Source organism: Cetorhinus maximus, chromosome 8, assembly GCF_964194155.1.
Source record: "Cetorhinus maximus chromosome 8, sCetMax3.hap1.1, whole genome shotgun sequence".
In the NCBI taxonomy this organism is placed as follows: Eukaryota; Metazoa; Chordata; class Chondrichthyes; order Lamniformes; family Cetorhinidae; genus Cetorhinus; species Cetorhinus maximus.
The window spans coordinates 18,309,670-18,322,811 of record NC_135886.1 but is presented as its reverse complement, the minus strand read 5'-3'; the positions used below and the strand labels follow the sequence as shown (position 1 = coordinate 18,322,811).

The 13,142-nt window shown below is 45.1% G+C and overlaps 1 protein-coding gene across 2 annotated transcripts in view; it reads left to right on the top strand.

The window, feature by feature from the left end:
- Nucleotides 1-9,922: 9,922 nt before the first annotated feature.
- sort1a (sortilin 1a) overlaps nt 9,923-13,142 on the top strand; it is a 64,447-nt gene continuing 61,227 nt past the window's right edge. For both annotated transcript variants that reach the window (XM_078546527.1, XM_078546526.1), the window contains exon 1: nt 9,923-10,277. In XM_078546527.1, the coding sequence (XP_078402653.1) occupies nt 10,041-10,277 (237 nt within the window). In that variant the 5' untranslated portion in view covers nt 9,923-10,040. The remainder of the gene's footprint in view (nt 10,278-13,142) is intronic.

Sequence of the window (13,142 nt, the reverse complement as noted above, 5' to 3'; positions counted from 1 at the left end):
TGGCAGCAGTGTGTACCATCTACAAGATGCGTTGCAGAAACTCACCAGGGCTACTTAGGCAGCACCCTCCAAACCCACGAATACTACCATCTAGAATGACAAGGACAGCAGATACATGGGAAGACCACTGCCTGGATGTTCCCCTCCAAGTCACTCACTATCCTGACTTGGAAATATATCGCCATTCCTTTACTGTCACTGGGTCTAAATCTTGGAACTCCTATCCTAACAGCACTCTGGGTGTACCTATAGCACAAGGACTGCAGCGGTTCAAGACGGCAGCTTACCAGCACCCTCTCAAGGGCAATTAGGGATGGGCAATAAATACTGGCCTAAACAGCAACGCCCGCGTCCCATAAAATTAATTTTTTTAAAATTGCCCCTGATCCGAGTGGCTTCCTAGGCCATTTCAGAGGGCAGTTAAGAGACAGCCACATTGCTGTGGGTCTGGAGTCACTTATAGGGCAGACCAAGTAAAGATGGCAGATTTCCTTCCCTAAAGAATATTAGTGAACCAGATGGGTTTTTACAATGATCACTAATAGCTGTTATGATCACCATTGCTGGTGCTAGCTTTATATTCCAGATTTAATAATTTAAATTCTACCAGCTACCATGGTGGGATTTGAACCCATGTCCCCCAGAAGATTAGACTAGGCCTCTCAATTACTAGTCCAGTAACATCTCCCCCATCTAGCTAAATGGGATCTTGGTTTAATATCTCATCCAAAAGACCACACCTCGGTCAGTGCAGCACTCCCTCAGAACTGCATAGGAGTGTCAGTCTTAATTTTTATGCTTAAGTCTTGAAGTCCACCAACTGAGGCACAGCTGACACTACTGAGGTCAGGACCTGAATCTGGATATCAGTTTCATCAACATTATTAAGTGCAACTTTGATAAAAAGTTAAACTACTTTGCATCAACACTGCGGAACCAATGTAAATTACACCAAATTGGATTTTGGAGAAGTGTAACTACAATATAATGTATGTATACAATATAATGGATGATATACTATAATGTAGAAAATTACACACATTTCTATCTTAGTTCCTCCCCTCAAAATTTCCCCTGGCTCCCCGGGATACATCCACTGTGTTATTTTCTACACTCTCGTTCCTTTATTGTTTATAAGGTTATACTTGCTGAGGTCATGAAAGGCTAATTTTCACATACTATTCTGTCTATCCTTTCTGAAACATCTCTGAGCAGAGGTAAATCTATAAAATATTTAATGATAACATGTTAGTCCATAAGCTTTGATGAAACACTGCTATTTGTCTTAAGTTATAAAGGTTATCCATCATTTATTCAGCATTAAACTACAGCTTTTTAAAACAGTTCATGTATTTTCTTGGATGGTTAATAACTTCTATGTGCCTTCTCTGCTTTGCAGTTTGATGACTTGTGCACTCCATACTTTCTGACCTCTCCACAGATAGGTTACATCATTCCCTAGCTTTAAACCTGTCTCTTAACACATTATATGAGTATATTCTTCTTCACATGCTTTTGAACCATTAGAGTACCATTAGGTTTAACACACAGTATCGAATCTAATTTGTTTTTATGACCCATGAACCACGTGTTCACAGTATTTAATTTTCCTTTCCTACCACATCACTGTACATCGATTTCTGACTTTCCACTCCTCATTCATATTACTGTTTTCTGTTTAAAGTTTCCCTTTTAGTGTTATATTTCACCTAGAATGTCTTAGTACCTTTCTACTTTTAATCTCTCTTTGCTCATTACGCATTCCTGCTTCCATACACCTTAGTATTATATCTTTCTGACAAATCTTCTTTCCTCAATCAGCTATTTCAATTACTTCACCTACATTTTCTGGCTAAATTCCCTGTCAATAAACATATTTTGATTCAAATTCTCAACAAAAGAATTGCTTTTCCTCCAAACAGAAGTAAATGACCAAATTCCAGTTGATTCCCATTACTTCATTAAAGGGGCATTGCCACCACAAAACAAACTTTTACCCCCAAGAAGGCCCAACTTTTTGTCTGGAGCAGATGCTACTTTTTGAAATATAGTTTTTGTTCCTTCTCATTAGTTAAAATGGTTAATTTACAACTCAAGCTTATATTTATCTGATACACGAGGAGTGGCGCAACAATCTTTCCATTGCCTCACCTTGTTTCCATTTCTTTAGCAACCTGGTACATTGCTTTGCACGACTATTTGCAACATGGCGTTGTATCAACAAGGCTTTGAGTGTCTGGAAAGGAGCCAAACTTCATCGCACATAAACGAATAATAAACCATTCATTATATTGCCATTGCTTTGCTATTAACCTCTGACCATTTTTTGAGGCTATGCCATGATGGGTCTGTATTTTAGATCCGTGTTGTCCAATATGTTAGCTGTGTGCGGCTTATTAGGAACTCAGATGCAGCTAGTTGCACTCATGATTAGTAAATAAAAAATGAGTAATAGACACTATTGTTGCACATATGATATCATACACTCGTTGTTAAGCCAATGACAGGTGATGCTTAATATAGAGCTGACCATCACAGCGCAAACCATTGTCTTACAAGATGGAAGGCTGCCACTGAACATGTATCAGTATTAATTCATGCAATGTATGCATGCATACTTTAACCTTTTGAGCATTTGCTAGTAAATTGTTGTGATGAAGAGCAGAGTATTCAAGTTTTAGTGTTTTACACCCTTGATTATTGAATGGTGGTATATGTTTTGCCTCAAATATAACAGACGAAAGACATTTGCCTGTATTGAGGTGAGTGTATTTTAAAATTCTCATCCATGTTTTTAAATCCTTCCCTTTAAGCCCCTCCCTATTTTTGTAATCCCCTCCAGCCTCAAACACACCAAGATATATATGCACTCATCTAATTCCGGGCTCTTATGCATCCCCAATTTTCATTTCTTCACCATTAGTAGTCATGCTTTCAGCTGCCAAGGCCCTAAGCCTTGGAATTCCCTTCTGCTGCCTCCTTTAAAACCTACCTCTTTGGCCAAGCTTTTGGCCATCTGCCCCAATTAATATTGTCTTACGTGGCTTGGCGTCAAAGTTTTCCTTTTTAAATGCTCATGTGAAGCATTTTGTGACGTTTTACTCTGTTGAACGTGCTATACAAATTCGAGTTGTTGTTGTACTTAGGCCATTTCTGGTAAAATTAACAAATTAATGCGTATGGTTAAAATAGTGTTTCCATAGTCACCAATTTCTATTGAACAATATTGGCTGAGATAAAATGCCACTGTCTGCTTTCCAAAATATTGTATTTAAAACAAAATTAAACAGAAAAAGATGAAGGAGAACCAGTAGATGTGATATATTTGGATTTCCAAAAGGCGTTCAATAATGTATGTACCGCACATAAGGCTACTCAATAAGTTAAGAGCCCAAGGTGTTGGGAGTAGTATATTAGCATGGATAGAGGATTGGCTAACTAATAGAAGACAGAAGCCAGAATTTTCTGGCTGACATGCGGATGGCATAGCTCGCACGCCAGCGCGTAAAATGACGTGCGCTGACATCGCGCAAATGTGCCTATGTCAGTGCGCGCCATCGCAATATTTCGGTGGGTAGGCGCGATCAGTTTACCCGCCATTAATTGAAGGCTCGTTAAGCCCCTTAACTTGCCAATTGTGTACGAATTTGAGGGGCCCGAGCGAACTTCGGGTCAGCGCACGGGCCCAACGGGAAGGCGGGTAGGAGATTATTTAAGAAAACTTTTGCAATGTCGGGATATGTGGACTCAGAGGGGTTGTTCATGTTTTTCGTGAAGTTATAATTGATAAAAGTGTTTAAAACATACCTGTGTGATTGTTAGTAGTTCTCATCGATGTCCAAGAGGTTTTTGTGTAAAGTGAAAGCATTCTGCAGACAGCATCCTTTTTCGACCTTGCAGCTTTCCGGAGGCCTCCATTTAGCCTGGGGCTAAGGGTTCTGACCTCTCCAGTGGAGGCAGCTCCCCTGAGGAGGAAGGGAGGGATAGAATCAGGAGGAGGCCAGGACTGGACAATCAGCCTCCAAGGGAGGCACCTTTGGGTGTCCAGGCGCAGGCATAAGAGGCGGAGGGCCAAGAGGTTGTCCAAGGTGCAAGGGGCCGCAGACGACCCCACTATCCTGCTGCCAGGGTATACAGACGGTGAAACAGCTACCTCAATATGACTGAGGTGCAGTGCCGAAGGAGGCTCTGACTCTCAAGGGAGACAGTCAACTATATCTGTCAGATGATTGGCCCTGAGATCTCCCCTAACTGTGTGGGTGGACACCCCATGCCAGCGGCTCTGAAGCTCACAGCTGCCCTCAACTTCTATGCTTCTGGCTCCTTCCAGGGCTCGGTGGGTGATCTTTGCAGTGTCTCCCAATCAGCTGTCCACACTTGTGTCAAGCAGGTTACAGACGTTCTTTTCAGATGGGTATTGACCTTCATCCACCTCCACTGCGACCAGGCAAGTCAGGTACAGCGAACCAGAGGCTTCACGGCCATTGCTGGATTCCCCCGCGTCCAGGGTGCAATAGACAGCACACATGTGGCCATCAAGGTGCCAGCAGATGAACCCGGTGCCTTTGTCAACAGGAAGGGCTTCCACTCCATGAACGTGCAGATAGTGTGCGATCACAGGATGCAGATTTTACAAGTTTGTGCAAGTTTCCCAGGCAGCTCCCATGACGCCTACATCCTCAGACACTCCCAGGTGCCGGGGATCTTCAGTGCTCCGGCTCGGCTAGATGGTTGGCTGCTGGGTGACGAGGGCTATCCCCTGCAAAGGTGGCTCATGATGCCAGTACGCTATCCAAGAACAGAAGCTGAGCATTAGTACAATAGGAGCCAGGGCACCACAAGGGCTGTGGTGGAGAGAGCCATCGGTCTTCTCAAGATGCACTTCCGTTGCCTGGACTGCTCAGGGGATGCACTCCAGTACCCCCCAGATCGCGTCTCTCTGATCGTGGTAGTCTGCTGCGCCCTGCACAATCTTGCGCTGGAAAGGGGGAATGCAATTGACGATGAAGACCTTGATGCCCTGGATGAGGTTGCACATGATGAATCCAGCAATGCCTCAAAGGACAAGGAAGCACAGGGCGATGATGAGGGGCACAACAACGACCCGCATTTACACCAAGGAGGCAGGGACACCCGAGACAATTTAATCCAAAGAACCTTCAGCTAGCTCCACACACAAAGATCAGCAGGAACAGCATTGCCTGGCGCTTCCACACGTGGCACTTAGGTGCTACATCTTCCACCTGATCAGCTGCAAATAAGGCCTCAGTACAGAAACATCAATCTCCACTCTAACACTCATGATAATTATGCGAAAATGAAAAAAGCACCACAATGAAAAGACACTCAGCCATGGTAACAAAGGTGGACTTTATTCTGTCCACAATTAAAGCCCGCATGATTATTCGACAATGTTACAAAAAGGGGACTCTATTCTAAGGCCAACACAAAATCACCAGTGACATACCCAGGGGGTGCCTAAGGTGCCTTATGTTTTCGTTTCCGGGTGCTACGTCTAGGTGCTACCCCAACGCTCGGAGTGGCTTGTGAGACAGCCTGCTGACTCTGCTATCCTATTGGCCTAGATGACCTTGGCGGGCGTCCTCTGGCCTGTGGAGCCTGTGATGGCCCCGCCTGGGAGGGAGTGGCCAGCTCCTGAACTGGCACCTCCCCAGTTGTCGCAGCCTCAACGGAAGCAACATTGACTGGCAGAGGGGCGGAGGAGCTGCTGTCCTCATCCAGAGCACCATGAGAGGAGCAGCTGCTGCGCCGACGTGAGGTCCATTCCGACCTCCCTGCTCACTGCAGATGCATGGGCACCGAGTGCCTGCGCTTGGTGTCCATAACATCTCCCACAATGGAAAACACCACCTGTGGCCAGAACCACTGTGAGGGCTTGCAGGTCAGAGCGTAACCCAATCATATTTTGATCTATTTGGTGGAAGCCCCTCTCTATGAGAGTCACCAATCTCTCATTGAAGGAATCCTGATGCTCTGCCCTGAGGGCGGATTCTTTGTGTGCACTCTGCTTAGACTCCTCTGTCGCAGAGAGCAACTGAACCATTCCCTCATGCAACCCTGCCAGATGAAAACGCACTTCCTGCTACCTTTCCTGCAGCTGCTGCAATGGGGACAACTCCAGAGGCACGTCATCAGTGCCGGACTCAGCATGTGCCTCGTCCCCTGCAGCCCTCCGGCTGCTGGAGCCATCGGCACTCTCTGCCACTACCATCTCCTCCAGCGATCGTGATGTGCCCTCTCCACTGTGACCCGGGACACTAGCCGACGGTAAATTCCCCACTGAGGTGTGTGTGTCTGCGCTGGTGCCTGGCTGGCTGAAATGATGTGCTGCAAGTTGTATATGTTGCCCCTCAGGTGTGATGGGGGGGGCTGCGTTGAGGATGTGCGGGTCGCTCTGGTGGTGATGCTGAAATTAACAAGGACAGTGCATCTGTTAGCGTTCATTCACTTCAACCTTTCATCCCTTTCCCCCCCAGCCTCATAAGTAGCTCACCCTTAAAGACCCTTAAAAGAAGAACTTTGGTGAGGACCAAATGAGTCAAGACGGGCCCCAAGCATTAAACGCACATACAGACAGGCTGGTCAGATGGCTTCATGAATGCCACATGGCTTATAAAGAACCAGAGGAGCGGGGAGAGTGCAGAGGTATCTGATGTGGATGCATTGTTGCCTGGATAGTTGCGCAGATGAGGAAACATTTCAAACAGTTGTGTCATTTTCCACCGAACTCAGGAGATTGAGAGGTCATATTATTGCCCTTCATCCTGTAAGGAGGGGCATAGACCGGGTGGCCAGAAGGCAATATTTCCCCTTGGCGCAGGGATGAGTAACGTGGTGGCATTCATCTAAGTTGAGTGCCATGAGGTTCACAGCTGAGGTGCTGAGGACCTTCTGGACAAAGTAATATGGGCGCACTGGCTGAAAGGGTGCAGGAGGTCCCAAGCCCCCTAGAATGGAATAGGTCTTTGGGTGTGCAGTGGCAATCTAATGGCATGTGAGACCATGATGTTAGTGGTCACAAATGGGATAAGGTGACTTTGGAAGGTGGTGGAGAGGCTATTCCTCAAGGGGACGAGGGTCCCTCCTGTATGACCCAGACGTCAGAATGCCTCAGTCTGTGAATGAGCATTGTTGCAGCATTAACGATTGCAGCAACCATCAGTGGTTTGGATGGTGGGCACACAGAGTGGATGGGACTGTGGACCTCAAATACCTGCCCGCTGGACCCCAGCCTCGCCGCCCCCGGCCGCCCTGACCTCCTGCCCAGCTCCATGGCCTGCTCCTTGAATGGGGTGAGGCCCACCACCAGTCCTCAGGCGCTCCTGGGCATTGTGGTTACTTTTTGCCTACAAAACACATAAGAGGATTTAATGGGGCAGGTCGCTCATGTACTCTACACGCAGATGCCGCACCCCAACCACAATGGGCCATCTGAGACCTCCAGCGGCTCCTGTCCACACTACTAGTGATGACCCCCCAGAGGATAGTACGGCTTGTCTCAAACCCCTCCCCCAACAGTCCCCTTGGACACATTCGGCATCCAACACTTTGAATAGCACACGGGTCCTAGCGCCCATGGAAAGGAGGATCAAATAGGTGCGGCGCTGATGCCAGCATATGGGACTTGCCCAAAAGACCTTGAGGCACCCCTTGGACCATGTCATTACCATCAATATGACATGTGTTAGAGTTCTGAGTATGTGTCTACTGGCCTCCCCTGCAGCTTGCCCCCAAATTATTCAAATGCCACAGAAACCAACATATGCTGCAGGGAAAGCCCTTCTTCTTCTCAACCACTAAGGCTGATGTAAGCATTGTCAGTACCCATTTGCCTACCCAGTGTGCGACTGATGCCCTATGCAGTAACGGCAGCCAAACATGGTAGGGGGGGCAAAGGCTAAGGCTGCCTTCTGCCTCAAATAGCTCAGACAGACATGGTACTCACCCTTCCGGAGTGCAGCAAATCATTGAAGCATTTTCGGCACTGTGTGCCAGTGCTTCTGACGTCATCATGGGCACTTACAGCCTCGCCCACCTCCTCCCACGCCTGGTAGGTAACATGGGGGGCCCTCCCCCTCCTCTCCTCAGGATACAGAACATCACGTCGCTGGCCCACCTCTTCCAGGAGGACATCAAGGCATGCGTCTGAGAATCTGGGTGCACAGTGCCCCCCCCCCCCCCCCCCCGGCTGGCCTCTCCTGCAGCCTGCCCCCATCCTCCTTCACCTCCTCCTCCTCTGCCCTCCTTGGAGCATTTCTACCTCTCTGAGTGGCCACGGTGCACTGCCTCAAGCAGGCTGCCTGGCCACTCTTGAAACAGGCTGCCAGCTTCCCATTGGAACCGGCAGTCTGAGGCCGCCCATCCCCGCGACTATTTTCCCGTTCTCCACAGGAGTTGCAAAGCCGCAGTGCGGGCCTTATTTGGCCTGCCCGTGGAAAATGGTGGCGCGGCCCGTTTCGCCAGCGGCAATCGGCCAACCGACCGACGAACGTAAAATTCTGCCTAGAGAGTTGGGATAATGGGGGCATTTTCAGGATGGCAACCTGTAACTAGTGGAGTTCCACAGGGGTCAGTGCTGGGGCCACAATTATTTACAATATATATTAATGACTTGGATGAGGGAAGTGAATGTACTATTGCCAAGTTTGCAGATGACACAAAAATAAGTGGGAAGGCAAGTGGTGAGGATGAAACAAAGAGTCTACAGAGTGAGATAGACAGGTTAAGTGAGTGGGCAAAAATGTGGCAGATGAAATATGATGTGGGAAAATGTGAGGTTATGCACTTTGGCAGGAAGAACAGAGGAGCTGAATATTAGTTAAATGGAGAACGACTGCAGAAAGCTGCAGCACAGAGGGATTTGGGGGTCTTCGTGCATGAATCACAAAAAGCTAGTATACAAGCTCAGCAGGTAATAAGTAAGGCAAATGGAATGTTGGCCTTTATTTCAAAGGGAATGGAGTATACAAATAGGGAAGTCTTGCTAAAACTATACAAAGCACTAATTAGACCATACCTAGAATACTATGAATAGTTTTGGTCCTCTTATCTAAGGAAAGATATATTAGCATTGGAGCCAGTCCAGATCACTAGTTTGATCCCGTGTGTGGAGGGATTTTCTTATGAGAGGTTGAGTAGGTTGGGCCTGTACTCATTGGAGTTTAGAAGAATGAGAGGCGACTTTATTGAAACATGTAAGATTCTTAGGGGGCTGGACAAGGTAGATGCTGAGAGGTTGTTTACCCTTGCGGGAGACTCTAGGACCAGGGGACATAATCTCAGAGTAAGGGGTTACCCATTTAAGATAGAAATGAGGAGGAATTTCTTCTCTCAGAGGGTTGTGAATCTGTGGAATTCTTTATCGCAGAGGGCTGTGACGGCCGGGTCATTAAGTATATTCAAGGCTGAGATAGACAGATTTTTAATCAGTAAGGGAATCAAAGGTCATGAGGAAAAGGCAGAGGATTATCAGATCAGCCATGATCTCGATGGGCCGAATGGCCTACTTCTGCTCCTACGTCTTATGGTCCAAGATATTTCTGCATATGGCAGGAGGAGGGGGGGGGGGGGGGGGGAGAAAAAAAAATTGAAATCGTAACAGAATATATCCAGGTCATGCTAAGAAAAGCAATTGTCTCCTGGACTTGGGAGGAACAGCTCACCCTCATGACTCAGTACCTGAATAAAGTAACTGGGCGGGGCTTCTACTGGCACTAGCGTGAGGAGACGTGTGCTGATTGACGCGGCGACCGACCAATAGGCGCCGGAGGGGTTTGGGGCAGCTCCGGCTGGTGGTTGGTGGGCGGCGTTGCTAGGGGCGGGGGCTTCCGGCGGGGCGGAGCGACGTTAGCGGCAGCGACGTTACCGGCAGCGGCGGGGGGGGGAGGTGGTGGGTGAGAGCAGGTTGTTGTTATTGGTGGTGGTGCTGCTGCTGGTTTAAAGTCTGAGGTCCGTAATGTCGGCGTTTTAAGTATTCTTTTGTTATATGAAAATCGGAGGTTTACTTTAGTAGGAGAAACATGAGGGAGGCGGTCTGGATGCTGATGCTGCTGGTGCCCGTGGTTGCGCCGCTTGATTCCCAGGGCAGGTTCTCGGCTGCTTTGCCCGGCGAGCAGCAGCAGCAGCAACGCTTCAGCAGAAAGTTGCTCAGCGGCGGCGGCCAGATGCTGCACAAGAGGAGCATCCCCTCCTCCTTCTCCAGCGGCTGCCAACAGCGGCAAGGATTTCAGGGGAATTTAACAGCCCACACTCACAAGGTGAGTCAGAGCTTTCCTTGTTCCTTGTTGTCTTTATTTATTTTAAATTGTCCGTATACACACACACACACACCCATTAACCTACGCATCAGAGCATCTCTTATCTTTAAAAGGTTGTGTTATACCTTGGTTGAAGTTCAACATCACACATTTGTCTAATACACCCTCTTACCCCCGCCCCGCCCCCCCGAAGGGGAAAGTGCAGTTTTAAAAATAACGCTCAGAATTTGCAAACTTGTTGTCTCCAGCTCTATTTTTATTTTGAAGCCCTGATGAATGTCATTTTCAAACGGCAAATCAAGCTTTTAATTGCTGCCTCCCTTGCTCTAAAGATCCAGCCGGTTTATTTTGAGCAGGAGTTTTGGATTCTCTCGAACCACTATTATTGGGAACCTGCTGTCAAATTTTGGTAACGGTCTAGTTCAGGAGGGGTGTTGTTCAAGTTCAGTTTTTTTGAAATGCTAACAATTTTTTTTTGAAATGCTGACAATCCATTCTCGTGTTTGGCTTACGATGCTGGAAATAAAGTTGGAGTCATGAGATCAGAAATTAAGTGGCAATTAGGAGGTTGAACCTGTTCATTTTAAAGTTTTGGAATATGCTGAAAGTTTGTAGAAAAATTAAGAGTTTGGGTTCTAAATCTGAGTTTCAAAATTAAAGTTCATAATTAATGTAAAAGTGTCACATGTTATAACTTTTTTTCTGTGGATGCAATAGTTTGAAAAACTGTCATTTAAATGATATCTGAATCGATTGGAACTTTGAAGAAAGTTAATTTTCTCCAGTAGAAGTAAAACTCCATTCTGTATGAACAGTGGGGGGAATCTAATGAAGCAGCTGTGTTCTTAAGGGGAACTCTTGGCCAGATAGCTCCCTGAGTTCAACTGCCTTTTTTGAGTTGATGCCTTCTGACAACTGCTTTAAGTGTGTGTGAAAGCAGCAGAATAACTGGATCTCCAACTCCTAATGCAATTCTAGAGCTTGCCTCTGATTGAGGTTCTCATCTTGAGCAGCAAATTGCACTGTGTTAATAATTCAGGTATTATTTGTCTCATATTTGTGTAGCTGAGCTCATAGCTGCTCACTTTCTTGAGCTGTCTCTCCATCGCTGTTTGTTTAAAAACCTGTGTTCTTACTGAGCTGAGCAATTGCTCTAATCTGTTTTCCCTTTTTACCCTTTTTTAAACTTGACTAGAGCTTTGCTTCCTTCTATGATAAATGCTAACTCATTTCTTTACTATTTTCTTTATTAATCTTTGTGTTAAAGTAGCAATTATTTTGGATTGTTCTAATTTTAAGTAATTATATGAACATATTTATGAAGTGGGGTCTGTACCCAGTTGACAATGCTGCCCTGGTGTTGGCACTGCGGCATTTGGCAGACTAAAAAATTCAGAATGTTGAAACCATGATTGGAGCAGTTTTAAAGCCAAATATTTTGTCCAAACTAGCTTCAAACTTTGGGATCAAATTTGATTTGCTTGAATAAGTGGGCTATCCCTTTAATTCTTGTGAATGTATAGGAAATATAAAATCACAAGTTGGTAGAGAGCAGTTCATTAATACTTGTGGTATAATTTATCTCAAGATAGTTTAGCACAATCTCTGAAGAACCCCCTTTAGTGCTTTGTATCCAACCCTGTGTTACTCTGCAGCAGTTATTTTGCAAATTTAAATCATGTTAGCTGAAACATTTCAAATTCTAATTTAGCATGCAGTAGGGACTAGTTGGAACAACTTTTGCATAAATACAGTGTAAACTTTACACGTTTTAAAAAAAATTAAGCTCTTAATGCATCAGTGACAAATTTAAATAACAGTTCTATTCATGCCTTTAGTTGAGCTTATAACTTAGATTGGAACATTTGTTAAGTTATAAGCTTGAGTGATTTTCAACTTGCAAGGGGAATGGATCAAGTTTTAAGTTTGTGTCCCAAGTTTTTATTGTGATGCTCCAACTTATCCTATATACTGTAATACTGTAACTCAATTAAAAAGATACGGTCACCCGTTGATCATCAACATGAGTGAAGTATAGCATTGGCTGAATGCTGAATCTCACTTTAGTGATTTTGAGGAATGTATAGCACAATTGCATGTATAGCTGTAAAATATGTTTGGTATTGATAATTACAGTAATGTAGCCTGAAAAATAAGTGACATAGCTCAGCATATAGATCACCATGAGCAGAATAAACTTGATTTTTCAGTATTGCAACAGAATAATATTTGCTGGTTCAACTAAACATAGTATGATGAAATTACTGTAACACAGCTTTAGCTGGGTTCAGTTTAACCTAAGAGCAACACTGTGTACATCCGTGTGGTCTCATATCTAATACTTGATGCAGTTAATGGATTAATTGCTGTATTAAAACAGTTCCATGCTCCTCTGTTACATGTCACTTCAGCAAACAGTCTGTTGTCAACTCTCTGTACTTGATTCACTGGAGAACTTGTTTCACTTGTTTGCTGTTTCTCAGTGTTGAAACCTACTGTTTGTTTCCATGAATTTTTCACGACTTCTGAAATTTCTTTTTACAAATCATTTCTTTTCTGGCAAATCTTAAAATTATTTAAAACTAATAGCTTTACTATAACATTTAGCAGATCTCAAACTTAAGCAAACTTCTTGCAGCAAGTTTTTCCATCATTTCCAATATTTTGTTTTTTGTTACATTTTTACAGTTAATTATAGCTATTGAAGTGTACCTGCTCCAATTCACCTGTTAAACAGATTGAGCTCAATTGTCTGTAAGTTGATCTCCATCTGTTTCTGATTTATTGAATAAGGTATGTTTATACAAGACATTCTTGAACAAGTCTGCTCTTTCTATAGGGCCACGTGTCTTTGAAATTAGTCAC